Source organism: Pan troglodytes, chromosome 2, assembly GCF_028858775.2.
Source record: "Pan troglodytes isolate AG18354 chromosome 2, NHGRI_mPanTro3-v2.0_pri, whole genome shotgun sequence".
Lineage (NCBI taxonomy): Eukaryota > Metazoa > Chordata > Mammalia > Primates > Hominidae > Pan > Pan troglodytes.
Genome location: NC_086015.1, coordinates 116857306 through 116880114, shown reverse-complemented (window position 1 = coordinate 116880114; position 22809 = coordinate 116857306). Strand labels below are relative to the sequence as shown.

The window sequence follows — 22809 nt, the reverse complement described above, 5'->3', positions numbered from 1 at the left end:
ATGGCGGCTTAGTAGGGACCCAGAAATACCAGTTCTCAGGAATAACACTTCCCTGAAGTAACAGACAGGCCAACTGCTCGGGTCTCCAAGATGCCCTGTTCCTGACACAAAGAAGGAGCCCAGCATTGATGAAAATGAAACACACACACACACACATCCCTAAAACTTACCCCCTGGGATCCACAGGGAGTCAGAGTAAGACCATGGTTCATGGGAGGCTGTGGCTCTTTGAAACACTAAAGAAAATTTGACAACTTTATAGTTTTACTTAGTATCAACCCAGCTTGCCTGGTACACAGACAAACAGATGGCTGGACAATTCGTTGGGGGAAAACGATAATAAAAAATCTTGTTTCAGTTTTCAGTAATTGTAAGGGAGTCAGACATAGTCTTAAATTGCATGATCAAAAGACACGACTGTGAAAATATGATATTTAAAAATTATTTTTGTTGTTGATAAGCATAGCTGATGTGCTCTCGTGGGCACATCTTATGATTTAGTAGAAATATCTTGAGGAAATACCCTTGGGAACTTGAATTACATTCCTGGCTATGCTTCAAACTAGTACATGATTTTGGGCAAGTAATTTATATCACTTACTCTCAGTTTTCTTCTTTGTTAAGTGGGAAGAGATTGGGAGATTTAAAAGGTACTTTGAACCTCAAAACAGAAATACCATTCGAACCAGTAATCACATTACTGGGTATATGCCCAAAGGAATGTAAATCATTCTATTATAAAGACATCTGCATGCATATGTTCACTGCAGCACCATTCACAATAGCAAAGACAGAATCAACCTAAATGTCAATCAATGATAGATTGGATAAAGAAAATGTGGTATATATGCACCATGGAATACTACACAGCCATAAAAGAGAATGAGATTATGTCCTTTGCAGGGACATGGATGGAGCTGGAGGCCATTATCCTTAGCAAACTAACACAGGAACAGAAAACCAAATACCGCATGTTCTCACTTATAAGTGGAATGTAAATGATGAGAACATATGGACACATAGAGGGGAGCAACACACATTGGGGCCTGCTGGAGGGTGGAGGGTGGGAGGAGAGAGAGGATCAGGAAAAATAACTAATGGGCACTAGTCTTAGTTGAGTGATAAAATAATCTGGGTGATGAAATAATCTGTACAACAAAGCCCCATGACACCTATACAACAAACCTGCACATATACCCCTGAACTTAAAATAAAAGTTTAAAAAGAAATAAAATAAAATTTCAAGAAAAAAACTTAAAAAAAATTTTTTTAAAGGTCTTTTGAATTCTTAAAATATAGCTACCTCTTTCCTATGGTTCAAAGGATTTTTACATGTTTCTTTTAGCGATGGACAAAAAAAAAACCCAGAAAAAAGTCTCAAATGCAAGCCCAATTATATTTCTGTACTTAAAGAGAATTGACAAAGATAAGTTCATTGACTTGGATAAAGGAAATGATGGCACATGACATCAATACAAATATATACTGACTGCCCAAGTAACATGTGTTCTTCATCTTCCGCCACTGGAAGACAGATTTCCACCACTGGAACTCTATAGAAAAACCTTGATAATTGGGAGATCAGCCCTCTAGCACCTGAGATTATTCGTTATGGCTCTGAATCAGAACGTAAAGAACAAAATTTACCTCTATTATAAGAAAATAGAATATGCTTGCCATTAGCAAAGCCTCAAACAATCACAGGATATTACCCAGAAAGAGGGAGAATCTTGATGGGCTGACCATGTTCATAAGAAATTTGAAAGACAAAAAGGATAGGAGAAGCAGAGAGACACAGATACATAGGGAAAGGGAGTGGTAAGAGAATGGTAGAGTTTAGCAATGCTGGCAGCAGAAGGGAAGGTTGGGAATGGTGATAAGAACACTGAGCACCAGGTGTGGGGCTGCTTCCAAGTCTTTGCACCAAGGCAAAGTATAATTGTAAACATGTACACAATAGTGTAATGCTAAAAATATAGGGAGATATTTTCAACAAATGATGCTAGAACAACTGGACAGCATATGCAAAAAAATCCCTCCCATCTAGACAGAGACGTCATACCTTTCATAAAAATTAACTCATAATGGATTATGTCTAAATGTAAAATGAAAAACTATAAAACTTCCAAAAGATAGCATAGGAGAAAAATTGAGGTGACTTTTGATTTGGTGACATCTTTTTATATACATCACCAAAAGTGTGATCATCCATGAAAAAAATTAATATGATTGTTTATTAAAATAAAAATGTCTGATCTGTGTAAGATATTACTAAGAAAATGAAAAGGCAAGGCTCAGACAGGGAGAAAATATTTGCAAAAATATTTATCTGATAAAGGACTGGTATCCAAAATCTACAAAGAACTCTTCTCAACAATAATGAATAAAACAACCAAATTTAAAAATAAACAGACATCTTACCAGAGAAGATATATAGATGGTAAACAAGCATATGAAAATATGATCAACAACATTGGGTTTTGCAATTAAAGGGAAATGCAAAGCAACAATCAGATGCCACTATACACTTATTAGAATGGCTAAAAGACAAAATTCTGGTAACACCAAATGCTGATGAGGTTGTGGAACAACAGGAACTCTCATTCATTCCTGGTGATAATTCAAAATGATACAGCTACTTTAGAAGAAAGACAGTTTGACACTTTCTTACAAAGCTAAACATAGTCTTACTATATACTCCAGCAATCATCCACCTAGGTATTTACCCAAATGAGTTGAAAACTTATGTCCACACAAAAACCCGCACACACATTTTATAGCAGCTTTATTCATAATTGCTCAAAATTGGTAGCAACCAGATGTCCTTCAATAGAGGAATGGATAAACACACTGTGGTATATCCAGACCATGAAATATTACTCAGCATTAAAAAGAAATGAGGCATCAAGCCATAAAAAGACACGGAGGAACCTTAATGTTTTACATTTTGCTATGTAGAAGAAGCAAGTATGAAAAAGCTACAAGTTGTAGGATTTCAACTTCTGCCTTCTTAGGGTCCTGGCTGGGCCTGAAAATTAAATTGGTCTAAGATAGATCAACAGGAGAAAACCATACAAAGTTAATATAGTTTTTTGTGACACGGACATCCTCATGAGGAAATGAAGACCCAAAGACACAGTTAGATTTGAATACTTATATATTGAATAAGACAAAGAGTAGTAAATTGTAAAAATGTGACAAGGCAAAGGGGCTTGGGCTAAGGTAGTTAATGGCAGGGAGAAGTGGCCAGGAAGATAAGGGTTAGTCTAATGACATTTGTACAGAGGACCTTCTTTCGCAACTTCCCACCCTTGATGATGAGAATCTTACTTTCCTTTTAATATAGAGAGTATCTTTCAAATGAATTACAGTTCCTGCTTTTAAGAAACAGAATGAAGGTCAGAGTGACCTTCTTGCATCTGTTGTTTTTCAAGCAGTTTTAACTCAAAATAGTCAATATGCCAGAGTAGCATATTGTGGAGTGGCATGTTCTGAACTCCTTCACAACTACATGACATACTGGAAAAGGCAAAACTAGAGAGACAGTAAAAATAAAACAAAACCAGTGGTTGCCAGGGGTTCAAGAGAAGAGAATAAAGGATGAATTAATGGAACACAGACTATTTTCAGAGGGTGAAACTATTCAGTACAGTACCATAATGGTGGATACACAACATTATGTATTTCTCAAAATCCACAGAACTGTGCAACACCAAGAGTGAACCCCAATGTAAAATACAGATTTAGTTAATAAAAAATACATATTGGTTCACTATTAGTGTACCACAATAATGCAAATTGTTAATAATGAGGGAATTTTATGGGGGTGGGGTGGAGAGAAGGTATCAATGAGGAAGCAAATTAAGTCAAAATACTTTAGAATCCTGGGTTAGGCAGAGAGAGGGCAAACTTGTATTTATGCTCTTGAAGGTCCAAGGTATCAACTCTAAGTACCCCAGACAACCAGGGAATGCTTTTACTCAGGACAACATATTACTTCATGATAAACTTTAATTTTGCCACCATTTTAAGAAATAAAGTATTTTATTCAAATGCTTAGAGTTTAACCAAAACATAGGTGATCCTCACCTTTAAATTAATCATACTTTACTATTAATAATTACGTATTAGCACCCCTGGCCAGTCTTGAGACCAACTGTAGAAGGCTAGGTCCAAAAGAAAGTTTCTTAAAATTATGATTTGAGAAATAGCTCCTAAAATGCTTTTCAGCGGTCCAAATAGGGAGAAAACTTCCTGGTTCTTGGGAGCTGTGACAGGAAAGTGAATTATAAATAGCTTTCTTATCAGGAAAGACGGTGTATATTCAACTTTCTCTGGACACACTTTTCAATATAAGATACCTTTAAACCAACTTCACTCTTCTTGTTCAACTTGCTGAAAAATGCCCTATTCAATCTTGTACAAAAATCAGCATCTCCATGTCCTTCTTTCTAATGGCAAAATAAATTTCTTTGTTTATTATTGTCACAACAAAAACAAAAAATGAGGGAATGAGAATTCAAAGTAAGGAATTATTTCAACAAATAATTTTTAATTTGTTTTATTATTAACAACATTTAATATATAACTTATATTTGCTGTATGACACTCAGCTTTAATTTTCCTTCTATGAGATCAACTTTTTTAGCCTCCACATATGAATAAGAACATTCCTCTACAGGAACAGAACACTCTTTTTAAAAAAGAAGTTTTTTGCTTTTATTATTATTTTTAATTGACATGTAAAAATTGCACGTATTTCTGGGAATAGTGTGATATTTTGATACATGTATGGAATGTGTAATGACCAAAACAGGGTAATTAGCATATCCATTGCCTCAAACATGTATCATATCTTTGTGTTGGGAACATGCAAAATCAGCTCTTCTAGCTATCTGTGAAGTTGGTTTTTATGTGTGTGTGAAATAAAAAAGACTGATTATATCATCTGGCAGATCCATGATATGCTTGATATTTTCCTTTTCAAATAAGCAGAAAGCATACTGAGGCCCCATTTCAAATAGCTCATTAGATGTGCTTTAGAATTATTAGTGCACCATCTTGGTGTGTTGACATGAAATTTCTGTTAGCTCCAAAGTTAAACAATGTAGGAAGAGCTGGTTAACATACTCTGGGGTACTGCATGGCAACATGTGGTAACATGAAAACTGTGTGGTTATTTCTATTTGAAAAGAAGAAAGAAATGCTGGTATCTTCCAGCAACAAAGACGTTTCAAGGTAACACAAGTATCTTCAAGACCAAGTCCACAGAGAGAAAGAAATGACATAGAAGATACTTTAAATAACAGTTGAAACCAAAAGTAAGAAAGGAAGAAATTCTGAAAATTTCTATACATTGTATCAGATGCTTAAAATATCTCAGAAGGGAGCATCACATCAGTAAAACAGTAAAACAAAATGACAACCAAAAAGCCAAACTCAACATGATAGCAATCTTATTGACATGGTACTCAGCAGGAATGCCAGCAAGGGAAAAAAGGGAACTGAAATATAAGTTCAGCACATGTGGCAGGAATGGATGGAAACAAAATGAAATCACTTTCAAGAAGTGAAGAACCCTATGGGAATCTTCTAAAAAGGAAGAAAAAAAAAGTAGTTTTAAAGCAACAGTAAAATTTTCATTTGCTTCTTTTTATGAGACAAAGAGTTAGAAATGTTCTTTTTGGCAAGAAGCTTATTCTACTTGTCTATAGTTAAAAAAATTACAGTCTGACACATGGTGGAAAAAATCAGAACAATGACTCTTAATGCTTCAATAAAGGTTAAAAATGCAATCCTCTCATCTTATCAGTGGGGAAAATAAATCTCAGGGGGAGAACAGGATTTGCTGAAGGTCCTCAGGTAAAGGGATAAAAACACGTGTCTCCTGGTACTCCACCCCATGCTCTTCCCCAGTACTGCTCTGCCTCTTAGTTGTTTGTTTTCCTTGCCTATGTAAAAGTAAAATGTGTTTATTGTGAAATATTTGGAAAATACATAAAAGTTCAGAAGAGAGCATTAAAATCTCCTGCAATCTTACTACCCAGAAATAATGCAAAGTTTATCATATTTCAGAAACCACTAATGAAAACTTATACTATAAAAAATGTCTTGAGAATTCAACAGTCCATGACTTGAGTAAAATTGTGGTCCTACAATCAGGCACTCAGGAGTCCTTGCCTTAGGTATCACTGATATGATTTGTTTCACTATTCAGGCTTTCAGTTTCTCATGAAAAAGAAATTATGTACTTATCTCTTTAACTGCAAATTCAAAACTGAGAATTAGTAAACTTATTAAATGGTCTAGGGGTAGATCTGCATGTGATCCAACAGATAATCTGGATGATGGAACAGGCAAGATGACTGGATGACAACCGATCACGTCATCTTTCCTTGTGATTCCTTAAAAGCCACTGAAATATCATTTTGCTAGTGATGGGGAGAGGAGAGAGGAAACTTAATTTCTGTGTTAGAGTGAGAGAGAGATTCTTAATATATACCCACAATATAAAATACTTAGAATGGTAGGTTGTTTATAACAAGATTTTAATGTAAATGAAAGCAATAATTGGATCAACTAAGAATCTATATGCCCATGCTGATATAAATAAAAGAAATAAGTAAATAAATAAATGACAGAAGAAAAATCTCTTTCTTACAGTAGAATATTAACTGATAAATGTAGAAAGAACAATGAATTTAAAGATCACTAGTTGGAAACCATCATAGTAATAACTAATTCAGGCAAGAATAATCAGTGGATGCTAAAACTAGTTGTTGAAAGTTTGGTGAGGCACAGGATATTTACGTAGTATCAAGTATTATTACTTCAGGAATGACTTTTTTTTTTTTTTTTTTTTTTTAACAGAGTCTCTCGCTCTGTCGCCCGGGCTGGAGTGCAATGGCGCAATATCAGCTCACTGCAAACTCCGCCTCCTGGGTTCAAGCAGTTCTCCTGCCTCAGCCTCCTGAGTAGCTGGGATTACAGGTGCACGCCACCATGCCCAGCTAATGTTTGTATTTTTAGTAGAGACGGGGTTTTGCCATGTTGGTCAGGCTGGTCTCAAACTCCTCACCTCAGGTGGATCTGCTCACCTTGGCCTCCCAAAATGCTGGGACTACAGGCTTGAGCCACCGCACCTGGCCCACAAATGACTTTTTAATTATAAAAGGGAAACAGTAAATTTACAGTGGAGAAATCTGGGAGAAACCATTTTAATTAAGTAACCAGGGTTAACCATACTAGTAACAGGGAAACACAATATCATGTGCCCCTGATACGATGCACTAAGGATGCAGTGCCAGTTCTGCGTGTTATGTCAAAAATGTATAGCCTGGATCTAATAATGAAGACACATCAGAGAAATCTGAATTGTGAGACATTCTCCAAACCTGGCTATACTCTTCAAAAATGTTGAACTCCTGAAAGACAAAGAAAGAACAAAGAAATGTTCCAGATTAAGATTAAAGTAAAGACTCATGATAACTGTCCTTGCGTGGTAGCTCACACCTGTAATCCCAGCACTTTGGGAGGCCGAGCTGGGTGGATCACGAGGTCAGGAGATCGAGACCATCCTGGCCAATATGGTGAAACCCCAGTCTCTACTAAAATACAAAAAATTAGCCGGGCGTTGTTGTGCGCGCCTGTAGTCCCAGCTACTTGGGAGGCTGAGGCAGGGGACTAGCTTGAACCTGGGAGATGCAGATTGCAGTGAGCCGAGATCATGCCACTGCACTCCATCCTGGCGACAGAGGGAGACTCCATTTAAACAAACAAACAAACAAACAAACAAAAAGACTCATGATAATCAAATGCAATGTGTGTTCTTGGATTGGATCCTGGACCAAAAGGGGAAAATTAAAAAAACAAAACAAAACAAAACAAAAAACCTTTTTTCATTAAAAGACATTATTGGAAAATTGGGGAAATTTGACTAAGTTATATAAAATAGTAGCAGTTTATACAGGTTAATTTTGTGATTTGGATAACTGTTCAATGGCTATATAAGAAAAAGCCCTTATTCGAAAGAAATATACACTGAAGTACTTAGGGACAAAAGAAAGAGCAGCATGTCTGCAACTTACTCTCATTTGTTTCAGGAAAAAATAATTTGCTTATAGGGAGAGTGAATAATAAAGCAAATTGGACAAAATGTTAATGATTGGGAAACATGAGAGAAGGGCATATTGGTGTTCTTTATACTGTTCTCACTTTCTTGTAAGTTTGAAGTTATTTCAAAATTTAAAGTTACAGAAAAAGAAGCAATAAATAGAGAATTCTGTGAAGATAGTGTCAATAGCAGCATAGATTTTTTAATTTTTCTGAATATCCCCTGTGAAAACAGAGCAACTGGGATACAGAACCAACATTCTGGGGAAAACATCTAAAAAAAAACCCCCAAGTTGACGAGGTATCCCCACTAACCCCGAAACATGAGTGGGTGGGAGCAAGTTATCAACAGCTTCAACACCTCCATAGTAGTGGCAATTGTGTGGGTAGAAGCAGACGAAAGGCATGGAGCTCTGATGGCTCTGAGGATCAGAGAACCCCAAAATCCTTCAAAAAGTGCTCAGTGAGAAGACTGCAGGGCCAATCTGAGGGCAGCAATTAAAACTGAGGAGAGTTTTGTAGGCTCCAATTTTTGGGTAAGTGTAAGGATGCTTCAGGAAGTACAGAACATTCTGGAACAGTGTTGGCCTCATGAATTCTCAAAACTAACTAATTGGGCTGGGCGTGGTGGCTCACACCTGTAATCCCAGCATTTTGGGAGGCTGAGGCAGATGGATCACCTGAGTTCAGGAGTTGGAGACCAACCTGGCCAAAATGGTGAAACCCTGTCTCTCCTAAAAATACAAAAATTAGCTGGGCATGGTGGTGCATGCCTGTAGTTCCAGCTATTTGGGAGGCGGAGGCAGGAGAATCGCTTGAACCTGGGAGGTCGAGTTGCAGTGAGCCAAGATCGCGCCACTGCACTCCAGCCTGGGTGACAGAGTGAGACTCCATCTGAAAAACAAACAAACAAACACACACACACACACACACACACACACACAATCAAGCAAAAACTAATTAAAAGTCTTTTCCTAGAAAAAGCCCTGCCTGAGGAAAAACTATGGGAGTGCAATCCAAATTGAGAAGGATGGAGAATATAGGGGCAAAAGGAAGAGAAAATCTCCATAAAATGAAAGAAGGAAGCTATGGAAGCAGATCTCAGAAAGAAAATCATGTTTTGATCACTTCACAAACACAACAGAAGAATGCTAGGAAAGCTACCCAGATCTTCCCTTCCCTTCTAAAGGTAAGAAATACTAATCTAATGTAAACACTTGAGCAATAGACAAGGATTGCAGTTATGTTCCATACAAAGTCACTGTAAGTAAAAAAAGTAAGAAGCAGAAAACATTATTTCAAATGGTGAACAAGCCATGTCTATAAAACATTAAGAATATAATAAATACCGTGATAATGTCTTAAGGAAAATAGAAGATGAAAAGGAAAAAACTTTAAATTCAGACAGCATATTTAAAAAGATATAAAGTAATTCTGGAAAAATAGTTATAGAAAACCCCAAAGAAGGGCCAACATAAGTAAAAAGAGAATCCCTAAATAAGATAATCAGGTATTGGAACAAACGAATACTAAAAACTCTAAGAAAAATTTTCAGACATAAAAAATTACTGAAGCTACATATTCAAAAGTTACATCACATACCTGGGAAAAACTGACCTACTAATGCCAAGTGTGGTGGCTTACACCTGTAATCCCAAGACTGTGGGAGTCTGAGGCAGGTGGATCTCCTGAGGTCAGGAGTTTGAGAACAGCCTGGCCCACATGGTGAAAACCTGCCTGTACTAAAATACAAAAATTAGCTGGGCGTGGTGGCACGCACCTGTAATCCCACCTACTGGGGAGGCTGAGGCAGGTGAATTGCTTGAACCTGGGAGGCAGAGGTTGCAGTGAGTTAAGATCGTGCCATTGCACTCCAACCTGGGTGACAGAACAAGACTCCGTCTAAAAAAAAAAAAAAGAAAGAAAGAAAAAGAAAAATTGACCTACTAGATAAAGTCTGGTAAAACTACTGGATTTTAAAGAAAAAAGTCTTTCAGGAATCCAGGTAGTAAAGTTACTTATAAGGGAAGGAAAATAATTTTATTTTCACTTTTGCCAGAAGACAAAGGAGTAACATATTGAAAAAGCAGAGAAAAAAAATGTGAGACAAGGATTTTATATCCAGCTAAACAGACCTTCAAGTACAAAGGCTACATATAGGCTGTTATAAACATGAAAGTGAGAATATGGTTCTCGTGAGTCCTCCCTGAAGTATCAGATTGGTGCAAAAGTAATTGTGGGTTTTTCTATTACTTTTAATTGTAAAAACTGCTATTACTTTTGCACCAACCCAATATTCCCTGGAGAATAAAATTTAGACAATAGAAATGTTTGGATGACATTAACATAAGGACTAGAACTTTAAAGTTATATGTACTGGCCGGGCCCAGAGGCTGACGCCTGTAATCTCAGCACTTTGGAAGACTGAGGTGGGCGGATCACTTGTGCTCAGGAGTTCAAGACCAGCCTGGACAACATGGTAAGACCCCTTCTCTACTAAAAATACAAAAACTAGCTGGGTGTGGTGGCAGGTGCCTGTAATCCCAGCTACTCGTGAGGCTGAAGCAGGGAAATTGCTTGAACCCGGGAGGCAGAGGTTGCAGTGAGCAGAGATCATACCATTGCACTCCAGCCTGGGTGACAGAGAGAAATGTCATCAGGCAAGACTCCATCTCAAAATATGTGTGTGTGTGTGTGTGTGTGTGTGTATGTGTGTGTATATATATATATATTAGAACTAAGACTGACAGTTGGTTAGAAGGAAGACAATATAGCTCATAATGGCTATATACTCTAACAATGCAAATACAACTTACCAAAAATGGAGGATGAATGGAGAGAATATCTGATAGAATAAGTTCATTACTTTCTTTAAGGGTATTAACTAGTTATTTAGATTTTGTCTAAATTAGTCATCTTATTGAAGAAAGAGAGGGTGAAGGTTTCAGCTAATTTCAATATTGCTTACCACTGAGGATGAATAGACAATAGACAAAAATAGGGGAGACTAAGGGCATTATAAAATGTATTAGTACAAAGGAAACCATTAGAACAAAGACAAAAACTTTGTTTAAAAAAACAATTTATTTTATACCTTATAAATTTTTTAATGGTTACTTGTAGAGGAAGAGAGGGAAGGGGGTACAGAAGACAAGGACAGAAGCTATGCTTTGAATATCCCATGTTTTGCAGATTTTGGTTTTTAATTTTCAAACAAAATTAAGATGCAATATCTAAAATTCAGAAGTAAAATGAAACAATGAGCCTAACAAGTTGATAGCACTAACAGGGTCTATGCAATGTTACCTTAAAGCACAGTAATTTCACTCAACACCCATGATGAAATATAATCTAAGAAAACGAACTGTATAAATAAATCTTAAATTGTTTCCAGTCATCTTATTGTTGGTAGTAATGTTAGTATTGTTTTCTAAAATGGTTGTGTGTTTCTTTGGGGATAAAGCAAATGAGTAATTGCTGTAGTTGGATGTTTGTCCCCCAAGACTCATGCTGAAATTTGATCCCCAATGTTGAAGGTGGGGACCTAATGAGAGGTGTGGAGTCATGAGGGTAGATCCTTCATGAATATGTTGGTGCCACCTGTTTCCTCGTGGTAATGAGTAAGTTATCACTTTATTAGTTCCAATGAGAGTTGGTTGTTAAAAAGAGCCTGGCACCTCCCCTCTGTCTCTCGCTTTCTCTCTCACCATGTGATCTCTGTGCAGGTTGGCTCCCCTTCACCTTCTGCCGTGAGTGGAAGCAGCCTATGGCTTTCTCCAAGTGGCCATCTTTCAGCCAGCACAATACTGAGCCAAATAACACTTTTTTTTTTTTTTTTTTTTTTGAGACGGAGTTTCACTGTTGTTGTCCAGGCTGGAGTGCAATGGCGTGATCTCGGCTCACTGCAGCCTCCGCCTCCCAGGTTCAAGTGATTCTCCTGCCTCAGCCTCCTGAATAGCTGGGATTACAGGCATGGGCCACCACATCCGGCTACTTTTTTGTATTTTTAGTAGAGATGGGGTTTCGCCATTTTGGCCAGGCTGGTCTCGAACTCATGACCTCAGGTGATCCACCCACCTTGGCCTCCCCAAATAACCCTTTTATTCCTTATAAATTACCCAACCTCAAAGGAATACAAACACACTAAGATAGTAACTAAGTTGATCTAGTTGAGAACTAGGATTTTTGGCATGAATGAAAGAAGATGTGGATGTGATATCTTCCATTAAGGATGAGGTTAAATAAAAACCGTATATTTCTGAATTTGAATTGGAAGTAATAGTATAAACTTATGATCTATTTCTTAGCATGTCCACTGAAAAGGCTTAGAAAAAGGTTACCAATCCATTCTTAATAAGGACCCCTAGTTCCCAGACTGTGGTCTCTAAAAACTCTATTGCTCCAAGGAATAGACTTGGACCTTCCTGCAGAAATGACTGGTTGCAGGTTGGGGAAAGGAATAACTTCATTCAAGAAAGCAAGGAAGCTGTCAAAGAGCACTTGAGTTTTACCAAAAGAATTCAGGAGCCAACTTGAATTGCCTTTCACTGGCCAAAGATGAACAATTTAAACTTAAATAAGGATAATAACTGTAATGGAATAAAATATATCAGATATGTTTAAATGCATAAGCTCATGATTATGCTAAGTAAAATCTCATTGATCATCATTATAGGCTATTAGGAGACCAACTCATTATTTTAAAAATTGGTAAAGGTAAAGAAATAAAGCATTTATTTGATTTTTTCTTTACAAACAATAGCTTAAGGTAACCAAATAGCCCACAAGGTGAAGTTTCCCATTATAGAAGTATTCCAGCTCATAAAATGAAAAATAAATAATAGAATTAAAATATCATTATCTTGCTGCTCCTAATGAATTCATGGAACTAGGCAATGATAATCAATGGTGGCTACCATAAAAAAAAGGCACAATTAGAAATTATGTGCTTTCTGGACGAAATATACCATACCACCTTTGACGTAGTCTTGCCAGAACATAAATTGGATATATTTTTCCATATCTGAAATGCTTTTCCCCTTTCTTTCTGCCAACCAAAATACTGCTCACCTATCATAACCTTCTCAAGTCTCATTTCCTCCAACAAAGCTATGTGGAGGAGGTATGTTCTCTCTTAAATCTTATAGTACTTGGAGAACTGCTGTTCAATAAAAATAAAATGTGAGCCACATGTGTGTTTGAAAATTTTCTGGTAACTACATTAAAATGGTAAAGAGAAACAGATATAGTTAATTTTATGACTATAGTTAATTTAATACATCAAAAGTATTATCACTTAAACACAACATACAAATACTAACGACACATTTTCTATTATTTTTGTTGTATGGTCTTCAATATCTGGTATGTATTCTATGTTTAACAGCACATTTCCATTCAGACTAGTCACATTTCAAGTGCTCAATAGCCACTGGACAGCACAGGCTTACAGAATCCATCACACAACTTATCACCTGATTATCAAGTCTGCGTAGGCAGAAGGCAGCTCCTCCGTAACATCAGACCCATAACTGGAGTAATGTTATCTCCTAAACAACCCATGACACACACTGATGCCCTGTTTTCAGAGTCTCTGAGAAAAATGTAGGAGGTGATTACTACGGATTGAATGTTTGTGTCCCCACCAAAATTCACATGTTGAAACTTAATCCCCAATAGGATGGATTTGAAAATAGGGCCTTTGGAAAGTAATTGGGTCACAAGAGTGTTCATGGAGGGATTGCTGCCCTTATAAGAAGACGCATGAGGCCAGGCACAGTGGCTCATGCCTGTAATTCCAGCACTTTGGGAGGCTGAGGTGGGTGGATCACCTGAGGCCAGGAGTTTGAGACCAGCCTAGCCAACATGGAGTAACCCTGTCTCTCCTAAAAATATAAAAATGAACCAGGCGTGATAGTGGATGCCTGTAATCCCAGCTACTAGGGAGGCTGAGGCACTAGAATCACTTGAACCTGGGAGGCAGCGGTTGCAATGAGCCGAGATCGCGCCACTGCACTCCAGCCTGGGTGACACAGCGAGACTATGTCTCGAAAAAAAAAAAAGAAGAAGAGGACACGTGAAAGACTATTCTTCTCTCTTTGCTCTCTTGGCCACGTGAGGACACAGCAAGAAGGAGCTTGTCTACAAACCAGGAAGCAGGGCCTCACCAGACGTGAGATTAGCCAATGGTGGTCTGTTATATCCACCAAGGTGGACTGAGACAGTCCAATCATTCAGATAATGTGCTAATGAGATGAGTCTTTCCTCCAACAAGCACTAGTGCAGTTCAGCAAAAGGATGTGGGAGGACAGCAGAGGAGGCTTCTTGGCCTCAGTACATAAAGAGTAAGCATTCCTATACGAGACATGGAGAACTCAGGCCATCATATCAAAGTTTTAAATTCTTCCATATAATTAGTAATGCATATAGCTAGAAGTTACCACTGGAGTGTCCACATGGGCATTTCATTGTTCTTAAGGACTGGGTAGGCTTTTTGAATCTGGATCCAAGAGACTGGTTTAACTGGTTCTAGGTATACAACTACTGGTTTATATTAATGAAGATGAGGGTTGTTCCTTGGGCATGGAAAAGCATAATATATGTCATTAAAAGATAAATGCCTTAGTTAATAAATGAGATAAAAGAAATACTTCCAGGGAAATATTTCAAATTAAAAAATCTATGGCAAACTAAATTCTTACAGGAAAACCTCAGAGAAGACAGCCTGTTGCCCAGTGGTTAGATTTTATTTAAGGGTTTCTTATCACCATCTAGCTCAAATAGAAACATCTGATTGTTGCTGCCACCTGTCTCTACAAGAGTATTCTCATTTCCCAGTAAACCTGCATTTGTGCCTTCTGTCCCAGTCAAACATATCCCTGGCAACTTTCCCAACAAGGTAGTTTCCTTCTAGCCTGGCTGAGCCCTGTGGTTATAGAACACCCTGTTTGCACAGTATAGCCCTCCTCCTCTTAAAGAGAGTCTCCAGACACTTCCTTCCAGAGAAATGAAATGAATCATGATCTTGCCGAACTTGCACCTCCAATTATTATTTTCATCATTCTTATTTGAAGCAGTCATTCCATTCTCTCAGTGATTTTTTTGAAGGCAACTTCATATTTACATTACCCTATGCCTGGAAGGCATATGAGACTTTTCCTGGTGCTGAGTGCAGCTAACTAGTATGACACAAGCTTGGCAAAATAGTTCTCTGGGACAGTTTGGTATGGGAGATGCAGTGGCTGACAGGAAAGATTAGGAGCAATGGCTCCCACAACAGCTTCCTGTCTTTAAGCCTAAACTTAGAATAGACTTTCTCCTCCAAGGCACAGGAAAAATAATGTCAAGCAACAATGGCTTGAAGAAAGAGGAAAACAAAGATTAAAGCTCAAAAACTAGCCATTTTTTCCCCTAAACCAAATTCTTTGTTGCACTGAAGAGGGGAGGTGGGCAATGACCCTGCAGGCTAGAAAGACTTACCTTATCAAGACTTTGTTCAGGTTAAAGGGAAACCAGACATGTCCAAGCTTCTGCTCTAAAGATCGTAGGTCTGGGGTCATACATCTCTATTTAACAGAGCCTCTTAGTGAGTGTGGGATAAGCAATGATGGCAAAAATTGCCCAACATGGGAGAGTAACAAAAATTTAGTGGGTGGGGGTCAGCATTTGAGGAGGTATGAAGGGATGGCCAAGAAGATAGTGACAAACCAGCGCCTGAAAGAGAGAGTCGCTATCTTGAAATCCCCCTGGTGGTAAATTGTTGGAACAGTATGGCCTAGGTTTCTGATTCAATCTATCACCTATCTTGTGCTGTGATGTCATTCCTCTATGTTATTCCAAACCTTCAGTAAAATTCTGCTACATCCAACAGCCTTGTGTACCTGCAAGAAGGGGCTGCTGATATCTTATGCAGGATAAGAAGAACTAGGAAGAGAGTAGGAACCGAAGGTAATGGTTTGGACAGACAGATCAAGAAAATGTCTTCTCTGGAGAAAGCAACAGGAATACTGGCTGGTAGGAGAGGAGGTTAATTTCCCACAGTAAGTGGCTTTTGAGGGCTCCACTACAGCATTTGCATATTAAAGATTGGTCCCAGAAGGCTGTAAGATTTGAGGACATTTGGCTTATATTGAGAATACTGGCACTAAAATAATTGAAATTCTTGTTATCTCCTGTTCCCATGGTTCCCAACTTTGTATTTCTCAGACTAGTAATATTTTAACAAAAATTCTAGGGACTGCTTGGGTCGTCAACCTTTTACTGTGTCATTCAAAAATATTTTCAAAACTGTTTCATAAAATAAAGGACATGTTAACACACACAGACAAAATAGGGCATAATAGAACAATTTTGAAAATGTGTTTTTATAAAAACCAAATTTGTTTTATGAAAGAAATTTGTTTTTATGTTTTTATCTGAAATGATCTCACATTTTCCAAACTATTGAATTGAAAACAGTATGCATTTCATTTTATTTAGCCTTAGCTAATAACCCTTTATTCACTTATTTGTTCATTTTTGGAAAAAACTAAATGTTTTTTATAAGCCTCTCTTTTCTTTAAAAAAAAAAAACATTTAAAAAAAACAGGGTATCACTCTGTCCCCAGTGGGAGTACAGTGGCAAGAGCTCAGCTCACTGCAGCCTCAAATTCCTGTGCTCAAGTGATCCTCCTGCCTCCGCCTCCTAAGTAGCTGGGACTACAGGCGCATGTGCCATCACACCCAGCTAATTTTTTAATTTTTTGTAGAGAGAGGGTCTCATTATGTTTTCCAGGCTGGTCTTGAACTCCTGGTCTCAAGCAATCCTCCCACTTCGTCCTCCAGAGTGCTGGGATTACAGGTGTGAGCCACCATGCCTGGCTTATAAACCATGTGCCATTCACTGTGCTAGGTACTGGAGGGCAGAGATGAACATGACTTTGCCCCTGCCCTCAATATCTCAAGGTTTACTAGGGAAGTCAACCAGGTGATCTCAAGTGCAAAACTCACACAGTACAAGGGGAAAATGTAAAGGCAACAATTCGTAAGTAGATGCTCTATCTCTATGCAGAACTGCAAGAAATACCAAAGCCTGATGTCAGGATTTACTTAGCACATGTAATTTGAGTTTTCTTACCAATGATTTAGGGGGAAGCTGAGACTTACTCCAGAGATCATGGAGTTTTCAGACTTTTTTCTGCTCCCAGCCAATCACAGGACTAGGAACACACCTCATGTGCAACATGTCAGCCAGTCGATGAGTCCTCCCACGCTAGATAGAAAGAGGCTGGGTATGTGGGGTTTGGGAAACAAAAACTGCAGCCTCTCCCTTGTCTACCATGAAATGGCTCTGCATACAGCCACTCTGCTCACTACAGAACATATAACCTGAAGGTTACTGGAGGACAGAGCAGGGTGAGGGCTGTGCTGCCATGGTAACAGTGCCATAGGATTTGGTGCCACACTGGAGATGGGGCACTCAGGGCACTTCCTGGCTACACACAGCTGGAAGATGTCTAGGAGCAGTGTTAGGCACATTGGTCCCCCCTGCTCAATACAAACCACCCTCACTTTGGGAAGTGATGAGGTTTTCTAGTTCCGATCTGGAGTGAGAATCAGAGGGAGGCATATCATGGTATCCCAATCATCTAGTTCTGGAATTTCCCTAGAGGGTAGGGGATGCTGGTATAGTAAGGGCTACATAAACACATTTGTATGGGAAGAAGATCCAGAGGTTGGTACACTGGGGAGTCTCTGTCTCTGTCTCTGTCTCTCTTTCTCTCTTTCTCTCTCTGTCTCCCTCTCTCTCCCCGCCCAGTGCTCCAGAGGTACCACACTAGAGGAAAGAAATGAACTATATGCATCTTCTTACGTTATATAATCGGAGTATATATGTCAAAGGGATAGTCACTGGAACATTTTTCCTTCCTTATCTTCCCTCAACTTTTGTCAAAAATAGGTCTAGAACTTTCACACAATTATCCATCCTTATTTAAAATCAAAACCTGGATGGATCAGCTGATGGCTGCAGTTCTCACGTCTTTGCCCAGGTCTTCTGGCGTCTCTGAAGCACAACGTGTGACAATGGCACAAAAACGCAGGAAGTGACTGTTGAATGCACAGAGGTTCTGCAGCTTCCGTCCATTTTCACACAATTTCCATTTTAGATTCTGAGCAGTTCTCCCTCCCCATGCGCTATGAAATAGAAGGGTCTGGCTGAATCAGCCACTTGAAATTAGGTTTCTTCCCTGCAGGGAATTAGGAACCGAGGTGCGGTTCTTCTTCGCACTCCACACCACACCCCGCAACCCTAGAAATCAGGACTTTCCTGGAGAAAGGCCCAGCAGGGACCCAGGACCCGCAGACGGTGCGGGGAACTGGTGCCTCTGCAAAGCCCAGCAATGCCCGTGACCAGGCCAGGGGAGGCGCGAGGCGAAGCAGAGTTGTCCCCGAGGCGTGTTGCGGCAGCTCGGGCAGGGCAGCGATTGCTTCGGAGGAGAAAGGGAACGAAAGTCCCCTGGTCCCCGAAGTCTCCCAAGGTCAATTCCCAGGGGACTCCAAAGCAGCGACGGGGCTCGGAGATCTGGCAAGTTCTAGGAGTCGAGCGAGGGGAGCGAGTGTCTTACCTGGTCGGGCTGGCTGGTGTAGTTGAAAGAGTAGATGTTCTCGGTGCTGAGGTTCACCACCCCGCTGTAGACATGATCGAAATCGGCGCCCCTGGCAGCGTCAAAGGGGTCGCGGCGCGGTGCCGGGGGCTGCCTGGGGGATTTCGCCGTGTGCCCGGGCGACGCCGCCAGCAGGAGCCAGGGCAGCGCGCAGAGCAGCGCGAGCCGCAGGCAGCCGCGCATGGTGGGCACTGCGCCCGGGCTCGGAAGCGGAGCCACCCTGGGGAGGGGGCGAGCGCAGAGAGGGTCCTTCCAAAGCCCGGTGCAGGGCCAGGCGTCCGCTTCAGAGCCGAGCGGGTGATGCCTGGCGAACCCAGCCGGCCAGGGCTGGCAGCGTGCTGACGAAGGGCCGATCAAATACTGATGCTGCCGCCTGGGGTCTCCACTGGAGGTCACGCGTGGAGAGTAGGGGGGACTGGAGAAGTGGAGATGTGGGGCTGCTGATTTTCCTCCGGCTTCTAAGTCCCCCGTTTCTCATCGCCGAGAATCCCCCCACTTACCCAGCCAGAATTTAGACCGATCTCTTCTCCCTCAACCTCAATAACAGCAATAATAAAAAGGCACTGGAGTCATTAAAAAGAAATACCCGCTAGTCTCGAAAAGTCAACCTGATCCCACATCGAGGAGGAAATTCGGTCTGTTTCAAATACGTGTGCACCCTGGCTGCAGGAGAAGAAATAGAAAGCAAAAGAGCCCGTCCCCCAAGAGGGTGCGCGAGTTCGCTTTCCCAGGCTGCTACCTGCAGAGAACTCTTGCCTGTCTGAACGATAATTACTCTCTATTCTCCCCTGTCTAATAGAACCTCTCCTCAGACACCTGTTTTATTTCTTTATTACCTCCTACTCTCCATGGAGAGTCTCACGTCATCACGTTCTCTCCCTCACCATATGTGTATGTATGTAAATATGTACAGTTAAAAAAAAAAAGATATGGTAAAGAGAACAATTTCCAGCACTGCCTGAAGTCTGGTCCCGGAAGTTGTCAAAAAACGACTCAGACTAACTAGATTTATGCAGAAGGCAATTCTTTCCACCCCAGCCTCTTACCTACTTTACCATTGCAATGACTTCTTCCAGATTCCGGGAGAATCCCCAGGATTGTTTTTTTAAAGGCAGAAACCACAGCCTATCGTAAAAAGGAAATACTTTTCTGATAAAAATTAAGGGATTAGATTTAAAGAGTTAAAGAGGCAGGTAAGGAGCAGGGTGAGAATGGGGCCATCAGAAGACCTTGCAGAACATTGAACAATCACAATTTACGTGTGGAAGAGAACTCACTGTTTTATTTCAGCTTCATTACTGTATACTATAAAAGAATGTAATTGTGTTCAACCTGAAGGACCATTTAAAAAGAAGTCATTAAGAAGGAAAAGATCTTTTTCAAAAATTTAAGATTACAGATTAAAATCCTAGTCCTTGCCATCTTTAAAGAGATAGATTTGTTTTTGTTTTTACCTTGTCTAATTCCTTTAATTTCTTAAAACATCAAGAATGAATGCAATACATTTGTTGTAAAGTTTTCTGTGAAATCAGAAAACAATGCTGATGGAATATTAAGTTAGTAGACTCGTTATTAGGACAATTTTTAGTTTTAAAGTTTTAAATGTTCTTGGCCAGGTGCAGTGGCTCATGCCTGTAATCCCAGCACTTTGGGAGGCTGAGGTGGGAGGCAGGCTAGCTTGAGGCCATGTGTTCATGACAAGTCTGGGCAACATGATGAAACCCCATCTCTACAAAAAATACAAAAATAGCTGGGCGTGGTGGTGCATGCCTGTCGTCCTAGCTACTTGGGAGTTGAGTTGGGAGGACTGCTTGAGTCCGGGAGGTCGAGGCTGCAATGAGCCGTGAACACCCCACTGCACCCCAGCTTGGATGACAGAGCAGGACCCTATCTCAAAAGGAAGAAAGGAAGGAAGGAAGGAAGAAGGAAGGAAGGAAGGAAGGAAAGAAAGAAATTTCTTGAAAATATATGGGTATATGGGCAAAAATACTAATTCAAAGGAGAGTCTCGGGGTAAAACTTCAAATAGAACTCACTGTTTTTGAGGAGCATAACGAAATAATTTCATCCAGAATTTGAATGACTTTAAACTGTTGTATTCAAAATATCTGTGCCTCTTTTCAAAGTTCAACAACATTTCATAAACTTGAAATCTATGAAGGTCCTGGAGGTTAGCTGGTGTGACCAGTTAAAGGAGTCTCTAGGATTATGGAGTTCTATTATGGCGTTCTTTTTAAACACTATAAGAGATGAGGAACTGGTTCTTTCACAAGTCAACACCTTCTTTTGGGGGCAAGTGTCTCATTATTAGAAAGACATTTCATATTCTTAGTTGAAATCTGCCTGTCTTCTACTCACTTGTACTAGTTCTGCCCTCTGGAGTCATAGGAATAAACCTAATACTTCTTCCACATGACAGACTTGTGGGTATTTAAATGGTGCTATGACCCTTCCTTCAAGATTTTATCTCAACTTTAAGCAACTAAATTGGAAGCAAATGGAACAGATCCTTCATCATAGCATGAAACCCAAAATATTTATTTTAAAGCCATTTGTATGGATTATCTATACCTAACAATTTGAGTTATATATTACAAGTCACTCTGTAATATTATCTAATCCTTATTCTAGCCAAAAGTCATTCAGTGACCTCAAGTAATTAACCTCTCAGGATCACAAGGTTGTTGTAAGGATAAAAGGGAGAATGATGTATTTGAAAGTACATTAAAAAGTTTAAAGTGTTGAATGAACAAATACTGTTATGGTGTGACTGCTAGTTCAATAGCTAAAAAATAAAATGTGGTCCATTAGGTAGGTGGTTTTTTTCTTTATTTTTAAAAGGAATTTTATTTTAAATTTTTGTGGGTACTTAGTAGGTGTATATATGTATGGAGTATATGAGATATTTTGATACAGGCATGCAATGCATAATAATCACATCATGGAAAACGAGATATCCATCACCTCAAGCATTTATCCATAATGTTACAAACAACCCAATTATACTCTTTTAGTGATTTTTAAATTGACAATTAAATTATTATTGACTATAGCCTGTTGTGCAATCAAATCCTACACCTTATTCATTCCATTTTTTGGTATCCATTAACCATCCCCACCTTCCTCCCCCAACTCTCCCACTACCCTTCCCAGCCTCTGGTAACCATCCTTCTACTCTCTTTCTCCATGAGTTCAATTGTTTTGATTTTAAAGGCAGTTTTTTTTTAAAATATCTACAATGTCAGGATTCTACTGTGAGAGACTAAATATGCAAGTGGGCAATGGCCAGACCATAAATAGCAATACAACTAACTCTGACCCACAGTTTCTGCAGCAATCAGCTCAGGAAACCAAAACACTTTAGCAGCAACCAGTCCAAGAAATCAAACTACAACTGCTGCAGCAAATGGCCCAAAAGAATTAGGGCTTGGTCAATGAGTCAATTTCCCCAATTTTTGCCCCTGCTTCCAACTTAGGATCAATCAGAGAAAGTCAAATATTCTTCCCAAACCACAAAATGCTCTGCTCCTACTTAGCCTGCCTCCAGCCTCCAACAGCAAGATCCAGTCAGAGCATACCTGAAACCTTCCCCTTTTATAACTATGAAGTTTTCTCACTCCCCTTCCTGCCTTTGAGTCTCTACCAAGCAGAAGTGATGGTGGTCAACTCCCTTGCTAGAGCAAGCTCTGAATAATTAGCCTCTGTTTGTTTTCATTTGTGTGAGCTTCACTTGTTTCTGTAGTTTTCTTGAAGTTTCCACAGAGATACTGTCTGCACTGCATGTCACCATGGATCCCAGTTCTCTGCCAGGTGCAGTACCCACCAAGGCTTCTTGTGCCTCACTGCACACAGTTGAGTCTGCATTGACACATTGGGTCAGCACTGGTTCTGAACTCTGCTCTTTGATTTTGAGTTCTTTGGCTATTTAGTCTCACTTTGGTACCTAGGATTTGTTATCACTTCCCATTTGATTGGCATCTTTGGTGGAGTCAGGCTATTCTTTTTCATCTCTGTTTTCTCTCTTTTCTGCTTCTGTTTTGCATTGTGCTATCTGG

The 22809-nt window shown here is 39.6% G+C and overlaps 1 protein-coding gene across 7 annotated transcripts in view; it reads right to left on the bottom strand.

The window, feature by feature from the left end:
• SIDT1 (SID1 transmembrane family member 1) overlaps nt 1-20818 on the bottom strand; it is a 100659-nt gene extending 79841 nt beyond the window's left edge. For 3 of the 7 annotated variants that reach the window (XM_003950161.6, XM_063807011.1, XM_526266.9), the window contains exon 1: nt 18717-20818. In XM_003950161.6, the coding sequence (XP_003950210.1) occupies nt 18717-18938 (222 nt within the window). In that variant the 5' untranslated portion in view covers nt 18939-20818. The remainder of the gene's footprint in view (nt 1-18716) is intronic. The other 4 variants (XM_063807014.1, XM_063807015.1, XM_063807013.1 and 1 more) reach the window with 2 other exon arrangements.
• Nucleotides 20819-22809: the final 1991 nt, after the last annotated feature.